The sequence below is a fragment of the Hyperolius riggenbachi genome, chromosome 4 (genome assembly GCF_040937935.1).
Source record: "Hyperolius riggenbachi isolate aHypRig1 chromosome 4, aHypRig1.pri, whole genome shotgun sequence".
In the NCBI taxonomy this organism is placed as follows: Eukaryota; Metazoa; Chordata; class Amphibia; order Anura; family Hyperoliidae; genus Hyperolius; species Hyperolius riggenbachi.
In genome coordinates this window covers 478,571,427-478,596,055 of record NC_090649.1, presented here as the reverse complement: position 1 = coordinate 478,596,055, position 24,629 = coordinate 478,571,427, and the positions used below count along the sequence as shown (strand labels likewise).

The window sequence follows — 24,629 nt, the reverse complement described above, 5'->3', positions numbered from 1 at the left end:
AATAGCCGAACCCGACCGATCCGCTCTACTGCGCAGGCTTTTGCACCTGCACAGTACAGTGGAGACGATCAGGCTCGGCTATTTCCACCTAACCCGAATGAAAAGCCGCTCATATGACTGCGCAGGATCGCGGAGAGGTGAATAAATCAAGCCTTGTCAGGGGAGGATTGCGGGACACTTCGGGGGAGCCAGCGCTGGATTGCCTGCAGCTACAGGGATGGGAGAATCCTCATTGGGACCCTGAGGCTTCCCCCTCCCGAGGTAAGTACCCCACAGGTGTTTTCTTTTTTTTTTAATACAGAGTCTCTTTAAACTAATTTTTCTGAGTTTAAAAAAAAAATAATTTCTTTGTATTTTTTAAATCAATTTACTCAAAAACTACGTCTTTTTTTTAAAAAAAATGTTTTTTAACTTAGTACTCACTATTCTACTTAACATATGTAGCAATATTGGTGACAATAGCATGTATGGGGGCTTTGCCAAAGCCGGCACGATATTACACGTAAATTATGCAAAAATGCATGCGAAATTACAAATGGTTACAAATGGTTATACAAAATCAATTGAATTGCGAAATCGCAATTACGGTACGTACAGGCGTAATTGTGAAAATGTACGCAAAATTTTGCGCAATTTGTAATTAGTTGATTACAATCCTCACTAGGCACGGCAACATGAAAACAACATAGAAACGACGGGAGCCTAGAATGTTCTTCTGATGTCAGTAAAAGGAGAGATTGGGGGAATGGTACTCACTAAATGGGGTTGCTAGAGGAGGAAGTTCAGTGAGATGCTAATAAGTCTGAGTTGAAACACTATTATGCAAATGTATGCATTTGGACAAATTAAATGCATAAAGTTCCACAATATTAGCATTAAATGTGCATGAACTTGGAATTATCAGTACAGTGGAACCTTGGCTTACGATAATAAATAATGTTGGGAACATGCTTGTAATACAAAGCATTCTTCTATCAATCTACAATCCAAGGGCATAACTACAAATTATGGGCCCCCCAGCAAAGCTTTGATAGGGCCCGCACTATTCACACCCTTTCCCGTAGCTCTCCTCCGCAGATGACCCTCACAGCCTGGGGGCCCATCTCACAAGGGTCATAAAACAAGTGTAGACATCATAATATTCACACCCATAACACGTGTAGTCACAAAACCACCTGATCTGAAGGATTGACCCCTTTATCAGTGATGCAGCAGTTAGGGCCCACATTGCACACATTAGCAGAGAGCAAACAAAAGCTTTCATCAAAAGGGGGGTGGGTATATGGTACACTGTGCTTCAAAGAGTTTAGAGAAGTCACAGATGTTATCTTCACACCTTCCCCTGGACAAATAGGTTGATAAAAGGGAAGCATGGCAGATCCTATAACTTTGAGAAACCAGAAAAAATAATGCTTGGTTCCCTTTAAGTACAATCCTCAAGCATCAAAGAGAGAAGAGCCATCGTCAGATGACGTGACGTGCGGATACGTGCTGTGCTTGTATATTAAGACGTTGCTTGCGCATCAAGTCAAAGTTATATACATGTTCTTGTCTTTCAAAAGCCCTTTCAATTTACTTGCAGTCCAAGGTTTTACTGTATGCCATTGTCCATCTTATTGGCAGCCAGAAGATACAGGGGTGTTATTTTCAGAGCCGATGGTTCTGTGCCGAACTGATTTGCTCTCATCATCAGGACTCCCAGCGAAGCCCCAGCCTACAACCTGTATCTCCGCCATCCTCGGAAGAGCTGTCTCACTCCCTGCTGACTCTGAGCAGTAAATCCATGATGAAATACATCTGCTCTCAGTAGACCAGGCTTGATGCTCTCCTGCTGAGCAGCGAGGTAGAAGACGAGTTACTGGACCACAGTACAGACAAGATTCTGTATACAAATATATCAGCGGGCCGGTGAAGACTCCCAGACTCATGTTTTTAGGTAATTGCCTTGTATATCATCCGGTCTTGACATGCTACAGCGAGATTCAGCATTCTTGTAAATTCTGTAGGGCTGGAAGGCTCAAAGGCCAAATAAAAGATCAGCTACGTAGGTTGTCCATGTCTTCTTCACTTCCTGTGTGCCATTCCAGAGAAGTGTGAAATGAAACAGGAGCAAATCAGTGGCACTATCTAAATTTCTATTTATTAGGTTAAAGGTCTACACCAGGCCTGGATAAACTTGCCCCTTCAGCTGTTAAGGAACTACAAGTCCCACAATGCATTTGCCTTTATGAGTCATGACTGTTGCTGTCAGACTCCTGCAATGCATTGTGGGACTTTTAGTTCCTTAACAACTGGATGGCCAAGTTTGCCCAGGCCTGGTCTCCACTGACCACAGGAATGCGGGTACTCACATTCAGGGTCCTCAACCCTTAGGACCCAACAGAAGCTGTGCATTACACACAAGGTGGCACAATAATGATACACACTGGTATGCCAGCTCTCTCAACACGACTCCTAGCGTCGTGATTGGTTTTGAGCGCAGGCTTGAATAACGTCCTTAAATAAAGATGAATGCTTGCTCCTTCACAGGCTAGTGGAGAAGCAAGCTTTAACCTGTTAGTAGCTTCAAACGAAATATTTCACTTGAAAACTGCTGGTGCACTGTAATCTCTGCTGGCAAATGTTGTTTTAGTTATCTGTTCCAGACCGCTTCTTCTCTTCCTCCACCAGCGGCTCTGAACTTCCGACATGTCTTCTGGGTCCCGATCACATCCGATCACATGATATGACGTGATCAGGATCCAGGAGACCATGTCAGTGTTACAGCCCTTCCCGGTGGTGGAAAAGTGGTGATGGAAGAGACTCTTCCATCACCTCTCTTCCACCACCAGGTGGCGTTGTAATGCTTACACGGTCTCCTGGATTTTGATCACATGTCATATCATGTGATCGGAACCAAGGAGGCATGTGGGGATTACATTGACACCCCGGTGGAGGAAAAAAGAAGACAAACCAGCTGTCCAGACAGGTAACTATGAAAGCTGCCTGCCCCCTACTCTGCATGCACTGCTAGCCTGCCAGGCTGGGGAAGGCACACTTCCCCAACGACAGGAAAAATTCAGCTCTGCAAGGTTAATAAATTAATTCTGTTCAAATGTTCTGGAAACAATCTTTTCTGGGTTTTTATGCCATGTGGTAAAGTAAAGGTCGATGACAGCATGCAGTGAATGGCATGTCATCTAATATCATAACTCCCAACTTTTTGAGATGAGACAGAGGGACACATAAGCCACGCCCTTGCCACACCCCTGATCACGCCCCCCGTCACACCCCCCTAGTCACGCATACCATAAAGATTTCATAAGAAAAATATGTTGTTTTATAATTCAAACCACACTGGTCCTTTCTATCCTGGTTCATTTTCCTTCATATTAACATTTTAAAATTAGTAATATATCAATTGAAAGGATAGGAATAAAGTTTAGAGTCAATCAAACACATTTTATAGTAGATAAATATATATATATTTACATAGAAAGGTATAAAGTCCTGAAAGAGGGACAAATGAGGAGGACAGAGGGACAGGGCTCCCAAAGAGGGACTGTCCCTCCAAAAGAGGGACAGTTGGGAGCTATGTAATATGGATGAGTGAGTTGCAGCATGGGGGAGTTAATTTACCTTCATGACATCCTCTTGACATTGCGCTTCACCCTGTCAATACTTCCTGCTTCAAAGAGGAAGTTCCAGGGGTGAAGGAGGAAGTGTTGGAAGGACAGAGTGCAGCGTGGACCGCCATGGCAAAAGGACATTATGCAGGTAAATTCATCCTCACTGCCGCGGCCCCCTCCTTGTACATGAGTGGGTAGAGTTTTGCTTCTCACGGATCTTTGCTTGCTCGTCCCTATTGGGCAATATGCCATTCACTGCATGCTGTCATCCTTCGTTACTTTACCACATTGCATAAAAACCCATAAATATCGCTTCCAGGACATTGGAACAGAACGATTTTATTAAAGCTCGCTTCTCCTCCTCCAGCCTGTGGGGGAATACTGAATCTTGCTCTGGCATGTGAGGAACGGGTGATATACAAAGCAATTACCTAAAAACATGAGTCTGCGAGTGTCACCAGTCTGCTGACATTTTTCTATACAGAATTCTGTCTACACAAAACTGCGCTCGCTTATTGCCCAACCTGAGGCGTAACACATTGGAGAGCCACCCTTACAACAGCAAGGGCCCCAGAGCTCTGGAGGGCCCCACTTAAGAGAGTACTGTAGGGGGTAAGGGGAAAAAGGGTTGAACTTACCTGGGGCTTGTAACGTTCCCCCGCAGATGGTTCACATCCAGAATTTGCGACTGCTAACGTCCCCGGGAGTGTACTGCGCAGGCCAAGTACGGTCTGCGTCTGCGCAGTACACTCCTAGTGACGTCAGCGGGAGAGAGGACGCGGCTGCTCAGACGCAGTGGTCTTCTGACTTTAAAGTCGCAAGTTCCGGACGTGAACCAAAGGGATCGGAGCATCAGTGACTGGTTGCGCGGACACAGATGTCTGCGGGGGACCGTTAGAAGCCCAGGTAAGTTTAATTCTTTCCCCCTACCCCCCTACAGTAGTCCTTTAAACACTCTTCCTGTCTCCCTCTGAAACAGGGTCCACCCAACCATATTTGGAGCTGACGCTCCATGTGCCCTATGCCGGTAGTCATGTGGGCCCCGAATGCGAACACTAGCGGATGGCCTGACAGGTAAAGTATTTTAATGCACAGGCACCAGGGGGACACATTTGACATTTGGGGGGGACAGTGGCCGGGGTTTCCGTTGCATTCGACGGCCATTGATATCATACTCAGTTACATCGGCCCAAGATTTTCCAGCACGCCGATCAATGCATTTAACCAATTTCAGCTCAAAATCGGTCGAATCCTCGATTGGGCATGCTTGTTGGGGCACTGATTCATCTGATTTGATAGTAATTATCGAACCGGATGGTTCGCACAATCGTCTGATGTATGGTCACCTTTACAGCTTGAAGGATACTATTGTTTTTTGTTAAATACAATAAATGTCTGTAAATCTGCAGTGTATCTACTTCCTGCTTTTATGGAAGCAGAAATAGGGTTAACATCCTGTGTTTACAAATCAGCTGTTCTGCCATGGCTGAGGAGATTCCTGAGAGCTCAAATTATGGTGGTGATTTGTCACAGATGAGGGGGAATTAGACAGGCTAAACTCTCTAAGTACATACAGCGTGCATTTCTCTGTTTTCCTGTCCTGTGCAAGAGTTCACGTCCACTTTAAGCCTAAGACAAATATTAAATTCCACAATTGTGAGTATGTAAACCAAAAACTCATTACAGAAGCATCATGAGAAAAATATTTTTTGCCATCTTCCTAAAATCTCATACAAAAAATCCTTCTCTATGCATATAATGGAACACTGTTTTATATGAATTGAGCAAACAACAGTTTAGTAAATAAACACGCCAATTTCTACAAAATAAAATAGGCAAATATGTGTTGCATGAACTGAACTCACAGCTTCACATTTCCTCCTCAGCAACCTTCAACTGTCTGCTCCCTCCTCCCCCTCTCTTAGTCAGAAGAAAGCCAGGATAGGCTTCTAGTCAAAAGGGAGGTGTGCTTTTAGCGGTTAGACCAATCACTCTCCCATCTACATCCTCATGTGACTCTAGAGCAGGGGTCTCAAACTCGCAGCCCGCGGGCCATTTGCGGCCCTCGATACAATATTTTGTGGCCCTCGCCGGCAAAAGCTTCCTTATAGTTCGCTTCAGTGCTCCCAAGTAATCCGCCGCATCCCTGCCGCTAAACAAGGGCTGCAGAGCCCCCAAATCACCTGGGGGGCAATCCGCCGGCATTTCCTGGAAGGGGCAGAGCTTTCAGCTTCAGCTCTGCCCCTCCTGACGTCAATCGCCACCTTTCCCCGCCCCTCACTGTGAAGGAAGAGTGAGAGGGGCGGGCAGAGGCGGCGATGCGCCGCGATTGTGAAATTCCTTATGCGGCCCAGCCTCATCCTGACTTTGCCTCCTGCGGCCCCCCAGGTAAATTGAGTTTGGGACCCCTGCTCTAGAGGTAAGTGCCTTGAGGGGAAAAAAAATGGAAAATATCTGCCGTCAGCGATTTCAATTTTAGATGTAAACAAAGCCTGATTGCGTTTGATGGGGGGAGGGGGAGCATAGCAACAATTACTAATACTGAATCCAGCGGCAACTATGGAGAGTTCTCCTTTGGCCTAGCATGACAAGATCAATATAGGTGAGACTGACCCCCGTTGGGTGTTTTTGAGGCTAATTATTCAGTTAGGTATGAATCCGGTTCACCCATAAGGCAATCTAAGGGAATGCCTAGGTCATGGTGAGTGTTCAGGGATCTGACTACCATCTTCTCTTCTCCTGCTCCCAACTTGCGGCAGATGGCAAGCCCAGGAACTCAAAACTGCTGCCTTGCCCAGTGCCCCATATTTTCTTAATCAATCTCTGTGTATGAGAACAACAAGGATGAAGAGGCTCCCAGGATTAAAATGGAATAAGTGGAGGTGGCTTACCTCTAAAATGACTATAGCAAGATAAAGTAAAGTTGATTTCATTTACACAGGCAACGCGTTTCGTGCGTACAAGCCCACTTCTTCAGGCCAATGAAAGTGGCGCTTTTAACTGCATAAGCAGTGGCACTTTTACTGGTCCAGGGAAGTGGGCTTGTATGAAATGTTATCTATCCTGGGTGCCTCTTCAGCCTTGTTATGCCAGTTATATCTCCCCCTGCTGGGGGGGGGGGGTAGGGGGATTGGGCTACAGTAGATCAGCCATCTGTAGTACCAGTTATCCAGCAGTGCGACGACCAATCCCCATCCTGCTCTACCTGCAATGCCCGAGTGGAGACAGGTTGTTGTTCTCCATCTGCTTCATGTGGTTTGGTTGCTCTGCACAACAACCTACCTTTGTGAGTATATTTCTTTTTTGTTCATTTCTCCAAGACTATATTGTGCTATTGGGCTCCTGTCCTGTTGTTTCTGTGTTTTATTCCTAAGGTGTTTGTTCATTTCATCCTTTCTACTGTGTACGAGAAGGTGTACATTGGACAGGATATTGCCACACCTAGACTTTGGCACTTTATACTTTTTTTAGGATTATTGTTAAAGAGAATCTGTACTTTAAAATTCTTACAATAAAAAGCATACCATTCTATTCATTATGTTCTCCTGGGCCCCTCTGTGCTGTTTCTGCCACTCCCTGCTGCAATCCTGGCTTGTAATTGCCAGTTGTAGGCAGTGTTTACAAACAAAAGACATAGCTGTTACCAGAATGTGATAGGCTGAGAGTAGCTCAGTGTGTGAGTCATACAGAGCCTGCAGAGGGGGGGGGGGGAGAGGGTGTGTATAGCTTCTATCCTATCACAAGCAGAGCTGCACATTCCAGCCTGAGTGCCTGAGCCCGACAGAGCCGACAGAGGAAAGAAGATTAGATTATATAACAGAGATAATACAGCCACTGTGCAACTAGGAAAGGCTGCAGTAAGACACACCACATTAGAACAGGTGTAGGAACTTATAGGATAGAAGAAATAAGGCTGAACATTTTGTTACAGAGTCTCTTTAACATCTTGGCTTCTCCTTATAATTGCTATCAGCTCCCTTAGGCTGGGTGCACACATAACAGAGCATGAAAAGGTTGCGTTTTCTGTTATGTGCGGTTTTTTTGTGTGTGCGTTTTTACTGCATTCGCTTTAGTGTTTTTTCCCGCAGATGCGTTTCTCAACCGTTTTGTGTGCGATTTTATGCGTTTGTGTTACGCATATACAAACTGTGCTGTAATATGCACGAACAAAGGCGCCAAGCAGAGTAAAACAATGTTCTAAAAATGATAAAAAGAGGGAAGTCGAGGTGGACTTACCTCCCTCTGGTAGTGGACATATACTCAAATGCAGAGTAAAAAATATACAATTTATTCACAGCTCCATAAAATCGCAACGCGTTTCGCGGTCAACAGTCCCGCTTCATGAGGCAGTACAGGAGCATATAAAACTGGTTCAGGTCCATAAAGCGTGTGAGCGCCTCTGTGTCTTTATGGACGTGAACCAGTTTTATATGCTCCTGTACTGCCTGATGAAGCGGGACTGTTGACCGTGAAACGCGTTGCGATTTTATGGAGTGGTGAATAAATTGTATATATATTTTTACTCTGCATTTGAGTATATGTCCACTACCAGAGGGAGGTAAGTCCACCTCGACTTCCCTCTTTTTATCATTTTTAGAACATTGTTTTACTCTGCTTGGCGCCTCTGTTCGTACATATTACAGCACTATTAAGTCCACCCCTGGTGGAGGGGTTCTTTCCCCATTTTCCTATCTACAGAGAGCGACTTTTATACCTGAGTGGGGTCAGGTACTAATACTCCCCACCTGCCTGTCAAGTGGTTACCTGATGGTAACCCACCTTTGTGAGTATAAGAACCTTTGACATTACATTATATATTGAGCTAACCAGACAATATTGCACTATTGGGCTCTTGGTGTCCTCTGTTTTGTTTTTACAAGCATACACAAACTGCATATGCGTTTTTCATGTGCTTTTCAATTGCGTTTTATGCTAATCACTAGGAAGACAACAGGAAGCGGAAAATACATCACAAAACGAGTGATGATCGTAATCAACAAATTATGATTTCGCTAAATTTTGCGTACATTTTTGCAATTACGCTTATACGTAATTATGATTTCCAAATTCAATTGATTTTGTGTAGTTATTCATAATTTCGCATAAAAAATTTCACAAAATTTAGAGTAATTTCTTGCCGACTTTGGCAGTAAATAGCAAAGCCCCCATACATGCTATTGACACCAAAATTACTACATATGTTAAGGAGAATAGTGGGCACAAGTCAAAAAAAGAATTTTTCAAAAAGACCTAGTAGTTTTTGAGAAACTCGATTTTAAAAAATGCAAGTAAAAAATGGTTTTTAAACTTAGAAAAATGACACTTTAAAAAACATTTTTCTTTGCATTTTTAAAATCGAGTTTCTCAAAAACTACAAGGTCTTTTTGCAAAATTATTTTTGTGCCTTATACCCACTATTCTGCTTAACATATTTAGCAATTTTGGTAGCAATAGCATGAATGGGGACTTTGCTATTAACCTCTAAATTTGGCACAAAATTACGCAAAATTTCACGAAAATTATGCAAAAAAATTACGCGAAATTTAGAAATGCTGCTATTACATACAAAATTATTTGCGATTTTCTCTGAAATTTTGCATTACGATTACCATGCGTAATTGCGAGTTTCGATGCAAAATTTCGCATATGCGAAATTTCGGCCCACCACTGCACAAAACATTCTTTAAAAGAAAAAATGCATGTAAAAGCGTATGGAAAACGCATGAAAAATGCATACCATTAAGTTCCCAATGACTTTCATTATGTGCGTTTTTGATGCACTTTTGAATAGTATGCAACAAAACCTGCTTTTTTAAAAACGCAGGTTTGAAAACATATAGAAAAAGCATATGCGTTTTTATATACGTTTTTTTCCTGCGGCCCATAGACTTCCATTAGCGTCAAAAATGCAGCGTTTTCCGCAACACTAGCGTTTCTGCTAAGTGTGTTCCTAGCCTCACTCTAAAGCTACGTACACACATACGACAACGACCGTTCGTTGTGAACGAGGAACGATCTTTTCATTGACGAAAGAACGACCTAAGTAAAGTTAGCTTTTAAAGGTGTGTAACGATCTGATCGTTTGTTAACGAACGATCCGGAACAACGTTACATACTGTTCCTGGAAGTGACATCATAGCAAGTTCCGCCCGCACGTACCGAACGGTTCAAAACGTACGTTACACTGTAAAACTTTACGTATATGACATAACTAAATTTCTATTTCATACTGTCAGTATGTAGCAGAGCGTCTAGATAATATAGTGTTGACAAAACATACAAAAATACACTTTGTCATGTTAAAATAAAAATTATGGTATAATCATGTAGTATACAGCGCATTACTGGGCACAATCATAGAACGAACGTTACATCGCGAGGGGAAAATTTAGTGTGCTGTGACTATAAAACGAAGTGCGCATGTCTTGCCTACTATGAACGACCGTTTCTTAACGATGTACTACTTTTGCTAACGATTGTCATTTAAAAAAATCCACCAGGACAGATCTTTCGTTTTTAACGTTCTAGCTCGTCCATCGTTTGACTTAATGATCGTTGGCTGTTTTTTTTTTAAATGATCGCCGTTTGAAATGATCGGGGTACGATCGTTTCAAACGACTATGGTCGCATGTGTGTACGCACCTTAACATACTAACTGGCAGGTTTCTAAGATCTTCCTCCTGCCATGCCATGTGTGTTCAACCTGCTCTTTACAGCCTAGAAGATTAGGCCATTTACCTGCATATTCATTGACATTGTTACACGCCAGCTGGCAGCTCCGTAATGATTACTAGAAGTATCTGATGGTTAACCATTAGTAGAAACATCTGCTGTATATTTCTCTGAAATTACCATCTACTGTTCAAGCCAATTACCCCAGCTGTTTGTTTCAAAACAAATTACAGCAGAAGACATATGTGCAAGGCAATTGCGCCGTGGGTACAGAGGTTGGCACCACAAGTGCTGCTGGGACCGCTGTTTCTCTATTATAATAGGTAAAGTACACTTGGGGGGACAGAGACGAGGGTTCTGGTGCGTTCGACGCTCGTCCCAATATGGCACGCTGTTACGGCCGCACATCTGCTCGAGCACATTGGCCAGACATCTTGCAGCATGTCTGATCGATACTTGCAGTAAATTTCGGCCCGAAATTGGTCACATCCTCGATCGGGCATGCTATTGGTGGCACTGACTTTAATCTGAATCAATTGTAATAATTGAATCGGATAGTTGATAGGCTGCCAAGTCGCCTGACGCCCGCCTTAACAGTGGTGTGAAAGCACCTTATTTTTTTTATTTGAACACTAATTGCAGTTGATAAGACTGAACAAACACAGCAGAGGCTTTCTTTTGTTTGTTTGTTTTGTTTTCAGTAACTCTGAGCAGCTATTTAAACAAGGCAAAAAAATAAATCCATAGCCAGTATAGTAGCCACCCATCCCATGCATAACAAGTATAGAAAGTATAAGACGACTACCCCCCATAAGTGTGGCCAGCACACCCCCACCAATGCCCCCCCGCTACAGAAAGTGTAGTCAGTATAGCAGCTCCTGTTCAACAAGTATGTCCAACATAAGAAAACCCCCAACCTCTCGGCCAGTACAGTACACCACCCCTCCCTCACCAACCCTCCACCAATCCCTCCCACCTGAAATCACCAGTAACCATGCTAGGCAATGTATGTATTGAATGGTGAAGACCAAATAAGTCTGCCAGTGACAGGGTCCAGTCTTCGTCTTAAAGAAAACCTGTAACTACGAAAAGTTCCCCTGGGGGGTACTCACCTTGGTAGGGGGAAGCCTCCGGATCCTATCGAGGCTTCCCCCGTCCTCCTGTGTCCCACGGTTGTCTCGCTGTGCCCCTCCGAACAGCGGGGATGTAAATATTTACCTACCGTGCTCCAGCGCAGGTGCAGTATCAGCTCTCCGCTCGGAGATAGGCGGAAATAGCCTATCGCTGTCGGCCCGCTCTACTGCGCAGGCGCAAGTCTCCTACACCTGCGTAGTAGAGCGGACCCGACAGAGATCGGCTATTTCCACCTATCTCCGTGCTGAGAGCTGCAACAGCGCCCCCGCTGGAGCCAGGGAAGGTAAATAAATCAGTGTTTGTCAGCCTTGTCGAGGGAGGATTGCCGGAGACTTCGGGGGAGCCAGCGCTGGACTGCCTGCAGCTACAGGGATGGGGAAGCTTCATTGGGACCCTGAGGCTTCCCCTACTGAGGTGGGTACCCCCCAAGGGAACTTTTTTTGGTTACAGAGTCTCTTTAAGCATACAGACTATAATGTTGCTTCATTTACAAGGTCGGTGAGGAAGTCCCATAGGATCTAGAGGTCTGCAGAGAGGCAGGTAAGAGCCAACTATTTCATTGCCATTTTGTTAATCCTCAGTTCCCCCTGCCAGTTGCCGATCTTTACAACACTTCCTTAAAGGTATCTCCTATGCTTTCACCTGCAGTCACACACTCTTTGCTGCATACTTGCCTCCAGCTCACGATGCATCCAGCAGCATGCATTCAGAATAGTGCTTGTGGTTGCAAGGAAAAGCAAAGAAGACCCGATCCAGTTCTGGTGCAGGTAAATATAATTCTCAGTTGCAATAGTCTGAAGAATGGGAAGGGTAGGCATCACAAGGTTATAGTGCAATGATGCACTCTGAGCTGGAAGGACTTGTGATTTTCACACAGATGAAATTACTTTGGGACAAATTAAAACAGGATAACTGTATAGGCCGTAGAGAGCAGGAAAACAAGTTTTCATTGCACGATATGTCATTCTGCTTTAACTGCTGCACACTTTTTCAGAGTAGGAGCCATGGATATACACAGAAGGTTTGACAATAAACTCCCATGGTTTATTTAATATATTCAGATCTCCTTCAGTTTGCATTGGGTTAGCCCTTCAAGTTCGAGTGTTATACCGTTTTGGATGTGGAATTTGACTACTGTACAAAGAACAAAGATATAAGCACAATCACAATCGCATAACTGCCGGTCCTACCTATAGTAGTTATAACAGTCCCAGCAAAGAAGAAGGAGCTGCCCAGGTCCCAGTGGCTGTTCTGGCTGGAGCCGTTGCCGAGAGGTATGATTCCGGCATTGATGGCAGCCATTACATGCTGTAAATGCCAAAAAAACATAATATTAGTAAACAACCGTGCTAAAAAAGATTATATTCAGCATTAAAGCAGTTGCTTTATCTTTTCTGCAATCTCTATTCAGCAGTGTCTCTGCCTACTGCACATAGAGACTCAACGGGCCTTATTCACAAGGCTCTTCTGTTAAATTATCTAACCTTGACATAATTCATGGTTTAGCTCTTCTTATTTGACATAACTCATGGCTTAGCTCTTCTTATTTGACATAACTCATGGTTTAGCTCTCCTTATTTGACATAACTCATGGCTTAGCTCTTCTTATTTGACATAACTCATGGTTTAGCTCTCCTTATTTGACATAACTCATGGTTTAGCTCTCCTTATTTGACATAACTCATGGTTTAGCTCTCCTTATTTGACATAACTCATGGTTTAGCTCTCCTTATTTGACATAACTCATGTTATAGCTCTCCTTATTTGACATAACTCATGGTTTAGCTCTCCTTATTTGACATAAATCATGGATTAGCTCTCCTTATTTGACATAACTCATGGTTTAGCTCTCTTTATCTATGTATCTCATAAACTATCTCTCCTTATTTGTTTATCTCATGCATTAGCACTCCTTATGCTGGGAATACACCATAAGTTTTTTCAGCCGATAGATAGTTCGATAGATAATTTCCGACATGTCCGATCTTATTTTCGATCATTTCGGTCGATTTCTCATAGAAGTGAATGGAATTGATAAGAAAAGATAAGAAAATCGATCTTAAAATCGATCGAAAATAAGATCGGACAGGAAATCGACTGAAAAATCTAATCGTGTATTCCCAGCATTATAGTTAAGCTGACAAATAAGTAACCTTTGTGAATCAACCCCAATGAGAGATACAGAGTAGTGATGAACATAATCTTCTAATTATGATTACGCATAATTTCACATAATTTTTTGCAATTACGGCCATACATAATTAGGATTTGGAAGTCTAAGTGATTTTGCGTAATTTGGTGCTGACTTTAGCGGTCAATAATAAAGCCCCCAGATTATTGTCACCAAAATTGCTACATATGTTAACAAGAATAGTCGGAATAAGACAAAAAAAATTCTAAAAGGCTTTGGCCTCGATTCATCAAAGTGCTTGCGCTAAAAATTTGCTTGTTGGTAATTTACCGCATTCGAAATTTACCGAGTCCTAAGTAGTATTCAGCAATTTTTTTTCCGTTATCGGCAGTTGTTCGTTAAAAGATTGCTAGTGTTCGGTAATGACGCCGTAACATTCGATAAAGTAAATATCGAGACTAGTGATCTTTTATCAAATAAAAGCCATTTTCGAAGTGCATTGTGGGTAAGGAAGGTGCATTGTGGGCTACGGAGGCTGCCCTAATAAATCACGTGTTTGGCCTTTTGGCGCCACTAAGGGTGTGTTACTGCCTTTGAAATAAATTTAAATGAAATTTTAATTTACATTAAAAAATGTATTTAAATAAATAAAAATTAAATTAATAAAATAAATGTTATTAAATAAATACATACAAATATAGTAAATATCAACAAAATAATAAAATAAAAATTAAATAAATTACATTTAAAAAAAAAATAATAATTAAATTATTCCCTTTTAATTTAAATGTAAGAATTTCAAATGGTATTTTGATAAATTAATGCATCAAATGGCTGCATGACTACAAAATGAATGTATCATAAAAGATACCGACAGAAGATAATTCAATACCGCCAGGCAAGTGCAGGAAATATTTAGCGAACAGAAACGCCCACTTTCAGGTTCATGAATACAACTTTCGGTAAAGAATACCGAATTCATACCGACTGAATACCGGTATTTGCTGTCGGTAATCTTCAATTCTTCATGAATACAAACATTCATAACATGGATATTTTACCGAACGACCGATAAAGCGTTCGGTAAGCGCTCAGTAATGAATCGAGACCCTTGTAGGTTTTTTTTTTGTTTTTTTTAAATCTATTTTTTTTAAATCTATTTTAAAAATGAAAAATTACAGTTTAAAAACCATTTTTCTTTTGCATTTTCAGAATTGATTATCTCAAAAACTACAAGGTTTTTTTTTGAAAAATGTTGCCTTGTTCCTGCTGATCCCCTTAACAGATGTAGCAATTTTGGTGACGATAGCATGTATGAGGTGCTTTGCTATTAACCCCTAAATTCAGCACAAAATGACGCGAAAATTACACAAAATGGCAAAATGACGGTTCCTGATTACGCTGACATACAAAATTAATCACACATTTTTCCAAAATTTCGCATTATGTTTTTGCAAATTACGATGTAAAATTATGATTTTGGGAAATTCGTGCTCATCGCTACGAACCAGTCGCCTGGAAGGCAATAATGAAATCCGTTAGCCCGTAGCTTAAAATGTAAGTTTGTATCCTTATATTTTAAAGGGGGTTCTCTTGCCTATATAAAAAAAACCTGACACTTACCTGGGGTTTCTGTCGGCCCTCAGCAGCTGTAATATCCCGCGCCGTCCTCCTACGATCTTCCATTCCCCTCCACCGGCAACAGTCTAATTATTCATCAAACTAGATGAACAGAACTCTGCGCGTCATCGGCAGCTTACTGCACAGGCGCAGTACGAAGTTTTCTTGTACTGCGCAGTAAGCTCCTGATGACGCGTGCAAGAGCGTGCACACGTGGCCGCGCAGCCACAGTTCTATTCGTCTAATTAGACGAATAATTAGACCGGTGACGGCAGCGGGGAACGGAAGATCGTAGGAGGACGGCGCAGGACATGACAGCTGCAGGGGGCCGACAGAAACCCTAGGTAAATGTCAGTTTTTGTTTTTTTTATATAGGCAAGAGAAAGAACCCCTTTAAAGACACGCCAAAGTCTCCTAAAATCCCACTTTTTATTCAATATTTAACTTCAGCACTTTCAGCTCTGCTAAAACGTTGCATCCCTGCGGCAGAAAGCTGTTTGCAAACACCCCAAATCCCCATGGGAAAATGCGGGGAGCGCTTCATCATAGAGGCAGAGCTTAGGGCTGTAGCTCTGCCTCCATGCGTGTCAATCCCCGCTGATTGCCGCCTCTCACCGCCCCTCTCAGTCTTCCTTTACTGAGAGGGGGCGGGGGAGAGGCGGAGATCCGCGGGATTGACGTGAATGGAGGCAGAGCTGCAGCTCAAAGCTCCGCCTCCCCGGGCAACAAAATCCACGACCAAGAAAGTCGTGGATTTTTGCCTGGCATTTGGGGGGTTTGCAAACAGCGTTCTGCCGCGGGGATGCAGAGTTTTAGCAGAGATGAAAGTGCTGAAGTTAAATATTGAATATAAAGTGGGATTTTAAGAGGCTTCAGTGTCTGCAGGTATCCCTAAAATGGCACTGAGCAGTGAGCACTCATCAAACTTTTTTTTACAGCTTGTTCCACTAAAAGATGTAACCAGTCAGCAGAATATCCCCCAGATAAAAACTAGAATCTGTATGGAAAACACCAGGGATGCTACAGAGCAGCGCCCCCAGTAAGAGGCGCCCATGTCACATGCCATACCTGCACCCCTGTAGATACACCTCTGAGTACACTGATGTGAGTACATTTCCCGCTGAGGAGATGTAGTCCTCAGCGGGGGGTTAGGTAGAGCATAGAGCGCAATGTATTACCTATGTGGGGCCACTCCTGTAGCACCCCCCCCCCCCCCGCCATCCATGTGGAGTGCACCATCAACGTCCAAAAGAGCAGCAGTTCAAATATTCCACCTTTGGAAGTTGCTTCCGCCCACAATGCCTCGATGCATTCCGGGAGCTGTAGTACATTCAGAGGCGTATCTAAGGAAAATAGCGCCTATGGCAAACATTAAAATTCACCCCCGTGACGGGGATGGTGGGGGGAGGCACCCCTCCAAATATTTAACGTGTAGTCTCGGTTAAATTGTTTGTGTGTTAGTTGAAGTGAAGCATGGCCTATAACAATGGAATATGGCAACAGGTCAGCCTATGCATATCCCCCAAATAACAGTTGGGCAGCTTGTTCCACTAAAAGATGTAACCAGTCAGCAGAATATCCCCCCAGATAAAAACTAGAATCTGTATGGAAAACACCAGGGATGCTACAGAGCAGCGCCCCCAGTAAGAGGCGCCCATGGCACATTCCATACCTGCACCCCTGTAGATACGCCTTTGAGTACACTGATGTGAGTACATCTCCCGCTGGGGAGATATACAAAACTACAGCTCCCGGCATGCATTGCAGTATGCAAGGAGGTAAGGAGGAGGCTTATTGATCTCTTTCAGCCCCTTATACACTCTCTGGGTGTTTCGAGTCCTACCCCATAGAGCCACATTAATCCATGCCATGCACTGATGGGATCAACCACTCCGAAACAGTATGTATGCATGTTGATTATTGTGGTTATGTACAATTAACAAGCTTAGCTGACACATGGTTGCATTCCAGTGGTTCTGGAGGTGTGGTTAACTTACAGGGATAACAAAGAATGATTTGCATATCCAGCAGTGATGCATTGTGGGAGAACTCAGAGCTCATTCCAACCTGGATAATCGCAAATACGTTCTGTTTTAAAGGACAACTGAAGAGAGAAGTATATGGAGGCTGCCATGTTTATTTCCTTTTAAGCAATACTTGTTGCCTGGCAGTCCTGCTGATCCTCTGCCTCTAATACTATTAGCCATAGCCCCTGAACAAGCATGCAGCAGATCAGGTGTTTCAGACTTTAAAGTCAGATCTGACAAGACTAGCTGCATGCTTGTTTCTGGTGTTATTCAGATACTACTGCAGAGAAATAGACCAGCAGGGCTGCCAGGCAACTGGTATTGATTAAAAGGAAATAAATATGGCAGCCTCCGTATTCCTCTTATTCCAGTTCTCCTTTAAGAAGGCAAACTTCTGTTATGCATCACATTTTAGTAAGGAGGATTTTTGGTCTCTCTTAGCCCTTTAGACAGCTTTCACATCAGGACGTTAAAGTCGCACGTTACAGCAGCCCATAACGCAGAACAACTCACAGCAATGAAAAATCAATGGGCTGTTCACAGTGCCCACGTTGCGTTGGAGTATAATGCAGGACGTTAAATGAAAGTGCAGCATGCTGTGCGTTATACTTGTATTTAGCTGCGTTAGGGCCCGTTCACACTACACGCGTTTCCATATGCGTTTTGGAAACGCGTGCGGGGGGGCCGACACGCACGACATCAGACATTGCATAGAGTGCAATGTCTGATGTTCACACAGCATGCGTTCCGGACCTGTGCGGTCCGGGAACGCATGCTGCACGCAGATTTTACAAAAACGCGCGGCTGTCCCATTCACTTTTCAGTGATGGGATCAGCCACGCAACGCATACGAACGCGGACATGCGTGCGTTCGTACGCGTTGCGGTCCGCATGCGTTGCGGTCCGCATTTTGTAGTCTGAACGGGCCCTTAGAATGTTTGCACATGCTCAGTAATGTTTGTTTTTTTTTAAAAAATTGATGCATGCGCCATTTTCGCTCTATCAGCATGGAACGAAAATGGCGCACCAAGAGATGCATAACGCAGCTCTATATAACGTCCAACTTCAACACCACCAAGCGTTGCGTTAGGGGCACGTTGTGCCACCTTAACGTTGCATAAAAAGCAACGTCCGGATGTGAAAGCAGCCACACACTCCTGGGAGTTCTGGTTCACCATTGGCTTGCTGGGCAATTTGTAACTCCTTTTTTGAGATGTGGTCTTCCTATGTTCACCTTCTGACCTCCAATCATAGAAAGTGCTGTGCTAACACATTGCCAGTTATTGGTTAAATGATGTGATTATGAATGATAGCGCTGGATTCTTGACTCCTCACTCCCTGTCCTGCCGTTCATCTATGGGTCAGCAATCTATGCAATCGCTCTTTGACCACAGGTCAGTAGTTATTGGTCTCCTGAGATAAGATTGCGGACAGTAATATTTGCTGAGAGTATTGATGTGTATGCTCAGCAAATATGACCAAAGTCTATCTGTCTCGGCCCCAAGAGAAATTCATATTCTACGATAACCAAGACCAACACGATACACAAAAACAGGTTATTCTGGACTGAAGCTAATTTACAATTATATTTGTAATAGAGCCACAAGGATGAGATCCTCTAAAAAATGTCCTGATGTTAAAGAACTCTACTTATGCCATTAAGGCTGTACAAACTACTTACCTCATTTGTATCAACTTTCTATTGGCCGAAGTCACCAAGCTGCAGTAAAATAGGTGGTGCCTAACCCTAAGACCCCCCCCCTGGTAGTGCCTAACCCTAAGACCCCCCCTGGTGGTGCCTGACCGTAACACCCCCCCCCCCCCCCCAGTGGTGCCTAACTTTAAAACTTCCCCTGTTGGTGCCTAACCCTAAGACCTCCGCTAGTGGTGCCTAACCCTAAACCCCCCCTGGTGGTGCCTAATCCTAAGACCTCCGCTAGTGGTGCCTAACCCTAAAACCCCCCTGGTGGTGCCTAATCCTAAAACCTTCCCCTGTGTTGCCTAACCCTAAGACCTCCCCTGGTGGTGCCTAAACCTAAGACCTCCACTAGTGGTGCCAAACCATAAAGTCCCCTGGTGGTGCCTAACCCTAAGACACCCCCACCTCCCCTGTTGGTGCCTAACTCTAAGACCCCACCGGGGGTGTTTAATACTAAGACACCCCCCTTGGTTGCACCTAACCCTACTCACCTAACCCCCCCCCCCCACTCCCCTCCCCGCTCACAAACACCCTTCTTGATGCCAAACCTAACCGTTCCCTTGTGCACAAAATCCTTACAAACGTAAAATTTGTTGGAGTTCTGGTTCACCACCATGAGCTTGCTGGGTAGTCTGTAACCCTAAACATGCAAACACTCCCATGTAGGACTCAACCCTCAACGGATATTATTTGCAACGTCTCTTTATTTCATAAATGCTGTAATAATACAGCATAAAAAAACAGCAACTACTCTGTAACCCTACATACGGTACAAATGATGAAATCTTTGATAACGTATAATTTGTACAGACAAGCAAAATAATATTACAAAAACTATAATGTTGCAAGTTTTAAAACGTTAACATATTTCAAAAACTTTAATGTTCTAATGTTGAAAACGATATTTATTGGGCGTCCACATTTCTGCTTTGGGCACCGTATTAAAGTTATTTGCATTAGCACCCATGGGCGCAAATCGTTCATTAGCCACAGCCAACAACATTTCCTGCTACCCTGCCAGGATCTTTCCATCAGGGACAGAGACAGCACCAAATAAAACTTTTTTATCTTCTTGTACAGCTGAAAAGAGTTAGGCAAATGAGCATTAAAGTGGCAAAAAATTGCTGCTTAATCGGTTATTCCAAACGATTTTCTACTGAAGATGCTTCTCTATATAAAATAAGAGCCAAATTGAAATCTGTCTATTAATAGTGATTTGCAGCTGAATTGCATGGGGACTATCAGTTCATACAGAGAGAATACTTTTCACAAGAAAATAGCTGAGAGTAGACAATTTGTAGCAGTGATTTATTGGCATGTTATCGCTTTACGTGACATGCTTTTTATTCCTCTAAAAAACAGAAGGTAAGCGCTACACAACTGAGTCCATGTGAGATAAAATTTGCAAAAAAAACTGCCCTTCTCACTAGATGCCGACCTCCTTGCTCTTGTCACCTCAAAGCAAATACCTCACATAGTGTAAAACCAGCGTTGTTTATTTGTATATAAAAAAGATTGCACTTACAAATTTTCTTCTTTAAAAAAGGCACAGAGTTATTTCTAATACGGGCTCTCCCCCATTTTGTTGGGCCCCGGCTGGCACTTGTAGTCCCTCTGCTGTGTCCGATACGGCGTGCACTACCGTTATCCCCACCGCTCAGGATGCCGCTCTGCCCTCGTGGTAGCTGTTACTTCCGCGTCAGTAACCCCGCCTTACATGTTTCTGCGTCTCCGCAGGAATTGTACAGAGGTTGATGATTATGAGGCTCAATCATTGGTGTTAAAACAAAGGTTTGAAGAGAAGGGGTATGGGGCTTGGGAATTGGAGAGGGAAATCGGGGAGGTAAAGTAAAATAAATAGGACAGAATTGATTAATGGACACAAAAATGGGGATAGTTCTAATAAATATGAGTGTTCATTTATCACCAGTTTTAGTGACCAATATAAATGCCTACAAGGCATAATTTGGAAGCACTGGGGGGTATTGAAAACGGATCCTATTTTGATGGGTATTGTTCCGGAAAAACCTAAATTTATATATAGAAAGGCTAGGAATTTGAGAAATATGATAGCACCAAGTTGCGTGGATCCACCTAGGACTAATCTGATTCCTAAAGAATGGCAAAGACCAGGGTTTGTCCCGTGCAGGGCCTGTAAGGCATGCAGGGAAGGTAGCCCTAAAAAGGTGGATAATTTTGTTTCCTTTGCCAATGGTAAATCTTTTAAGCTCAAACAATTTATAACGTGTAATGACCGTTACGTGGTGTACCTGGCCTGGTGCCCCTGCGGGTGGCAGTATGTGGGTCGTACCACACGCACCCTCAGGGAGCGGATGGGGGAACACACACGTAACATTAAGAAGTTTATCTGCTCACTTTGGAGAAATGCATTCGTGTGATGTAAGTCTGTTATCTTTATGTGGTATATATAAATTGGTGCCAAATTGTAGGGGATGTGATAGGTTGAGATCTATTTCTCAGGAGGAAACCAAATGGATTTATGATCTGGGTACCTTAACTCCAGGGGGGTTTAATATTGATGTAGATATCAAGTGTTTCTTGGGGGAATAGATTGAAATCTTACTGATCTGGATTGGAAATTACTGTATGTTTCTTATCCCCAGTTTTATTTTATATTATTTTATTTTTATTTTTATAACTTTTTAGTGTAAGTGGAGTTTTCTCTGTTCTGTTGGGCAAGGCAATATAGTTAGCTGGGGCTAATAAAGTTCAGGATCGTGTGGACAGATGTTTTTTTCCCTTTAAAATTAATCCCCTCACCTGTAACGCCCTGTATAGGACACATTGCGTGGAGAGCATGGGGATTGGATGGAGCTCCTACCTACAGTACATAAAGTAGTATGGCGGAGCGTACGGATGGACGGCAGCGGTGCTGCTCCCATTGGTGGCATATAGAGCGGTGGGAAGGAGCGCACTGATGGAACGCAGCGGCTGACATGTGATCAGCCGGCGTTCTACGTAGGAGTAGGAGGGGCGGTAATCAGAAGCTCTATGGCTTTCGTCACGGGGGGAGAAGGGGAGCACTTGGGAACAGCTTGGTGCTGGTAAGAGGGAGGTGGGTGTTTTTCCGCATAAAAGGCTGTTCTTCTGCGCAGTCCCCCTAGCCTCTAATGAGTCACTATGACGAAACATGTAAGGCGGGGTTACTGACGCGGAAGTAACAGCTACCACGAGGGCAGAGCGGCATCCTGAGCGGTGGGGATAACGGTAGTGCACGCCGTATCGGACACAGCAGAGGGACTACAAGTGCCAGCCGGGGCCCAACAAAACGGGGGAGAGCCCGTATTAGAAATAACTCTGTGCCTTTTTTAAAGAAGAAAATTTGTAAGTGCAATCTTTTTTATATACAAATAAACAACGCTGGTTTTACACTATGTGAGGCATTTGCTTTGAGGTGACAAGAGCAAGGAGGTCGGCATCTAGTGAGAAGGACAGTTAAAGGAGACACAGCTCCGGTGGTGACACACAGCAGTTCGGTGTGGTGGGGGACGGCCCGAAGTGTCCTAAAGCGCTGATAGACCTAGTTAAGGTCTTATTGTCTGGTGAGTGTCAGCACACCGGGTGTTGGTGAAGGATAGAGGAAGATAAGAAGTTATTGCCTTATGCTGTCATTGGATGTGGACTTTTGCAATTGATGCTTTTTTTGCAAATTTTATCTCACATGGACTCAGTTGTGTAGCGCTTACCTTCTGTTTTTTAGAGTATCATAAGGTGTGACCAGAAGGGGCAGCTTCAACTTATTATTGGACTGTTTGTGTATGGTGTAGCGCAGGGCTCCTTATACATAGCATGCTTTTTATTCCTGTCCTAAATTTCTTGTTCCACCATGACCACCAGAGCTCATAATAAAGCCCTAGCTAAGACTACCCTTTGTTTGGTGCATATGACCAGGGCCGCCTTCAGGGTGGTGGAGAAGGTACTCCTAATGGGGCCCAAACAAAGTCAGGGGCCTGTCAGTTGCAGTGCTACACGAGCCCCTTTGGCAATCATCAGAGCCGGAGATGAGTAGCTAAATGTCCTGCACTTCCTCATAATGGATTCTCTCCTGCACACTCTGCTATCTGCCACCTCTCCTCCACTCTGACACTAAGGGGTGGGGCATAGAAGAGGCCCCGGGAGATTCAAGGACGTAGAAGACTGCTAAAGGCGCGTACACACACCATACTGCAGCTAACGACGGGTCCGTCAGCGGATCGTTCAGAAACAGCCTTATCAGTCTGCTGACAGCGCGTACACACTACACACGTGCTACTGTCGGCAGAACACCCGCCCAGCGGGAGGGTCTGACGGACCCGTCGTTAGCTGCAGTATGTACGTGCCTTAAGGAAAGGTAACTATACGGGAGAGACGGAGATAGGACACTGTGGCGGGACACAGCCGGCAGCTGAAGGGAAGGGGGAGAAGAGAGTCTATTTGTATAGCTATAGGGCAGGGGTGCCCACACTTTTTCGGCTTGCGAGCTACTTTTAAAATTTGCTGAGTCCAGGATCTACCAGCATTTCAAATGTAGCAGAATCCCCCCCCCCCCCCCCATTGTCCTGAACAGCCCCCAGGTACAGTGCCTCCAGTATAGGTAACCAGGCATAGGTGCCCCCAGGATAGCTAGCTAAGTATAGGTGCCCCCTGTATAGGTAGCCAGGCATAGGTGCCTCCAATATAGGTAGCCAAGTATAGGTGCCTCCAGTATAGGTAGCTAGGTATAGGTGCCACCAGTATAGGTAGCTAGGTATAGGTGCCTTTGGTATAGATAGCTAGGTATAGCTAGGTATAGGTGCTTTCAGTATAGGTAGCTAGGTATAGATGCCTTCAGTATAAGTAGCAAGGTATAGGTGCCTTCACTAGGTATAAGTGCCTTCAGTATAGGTAGCAAGATATAGGTGCCTTCACTAGGTATAGGTGCCTTCAGTATAGGTAGCTAGCTATAGGTGCCTTTGCTAAGTATAGGTCCTTCCCATATAGGTAGCTAGGGATAGGTGCCCCAGTGCCATTAATATAATCACTTACCTCCCTCCAGCTCCAGTGGCGGTGTCTGGTGCTCGTCCCGGTCTCCCCTTTTTAAGCTGCAGGGCAGATGAGCATGTTGGCAGCTGAGGGAGCGCTCTGGTGGGCAGCGTGAGTGAGTGCATGCGTGTATGTGTTGTGCCCGGTGCTGCCTCCAGCCATGATGTCTCATGGCAGAACCGACCCAGGCCTCTCTTCAGCCATGCTGCCTCTCTCCTCCCCGCCTTCCAACTGGCCAGCGGCAGCAGAATTTGATGGGACGCAGCGCGTTCTACAGCTGCCGGCCGCAAAATTTAATGGGACCAGGTCTACCAAATAGATGGTTGCAATCTTCCAGTAGATTGTGATTGACCTATTGGGCACCCCTGCTATAGGGGGTCCTGATCTGTTTTACTGTGTGTACACTGTATGTATGACAGTACAATTTCAAAAGTTAATCTAAAATTCCAGGTTGGCTGGCTCCTACCTGGGTGCTCTAGTTCCTTGCTGCCAGCATAGCAGGAAATCTTTACATCATCGCATGGCAATGTTAAAAATAGCCTTCGGAAATTACCACGGTAATACGCAGTAATCTCCCTTCTGGTTGCAAGCCAAGCAGAAAGGGAAGCTCTCTAGCGCACACTTCCTGTGGCCTAAATAAGAATTGCACGGAAGTTTATTGAAAAAAAAATCCGCTGCCGTGCATGTGCGCCGCAACGCAAACGCCGAACTGTTTA

The 24,629-nt window shown here is 44.1% G+C and overlaps 1 protein-coding gene across 2 annotated transcripts in view; it reads right to left on the bottom strand.

The window, feature by feature from the left end:
- LOC137504486 (potassium channel subfamily K member 2-like) overlaps positions 1-24,629 on the bottom strand; it is a 255,108-nt gene that overhangs the window by 132,685 nt on the left and 97,794 nt on the right. For both annotated transcript variants that reach the window (XM_068232963.1, XM_068232964.1), the window contains one exon: positions 12,605-12,722. In XM_068232963.1, coding sequence (XP_068089064.1) covers positions 12,605-12,722 — 118 coding nt within the window. The remainder of the gene's footprint in view (positions 1-12,604; positions 12,723-24,629) is intronic.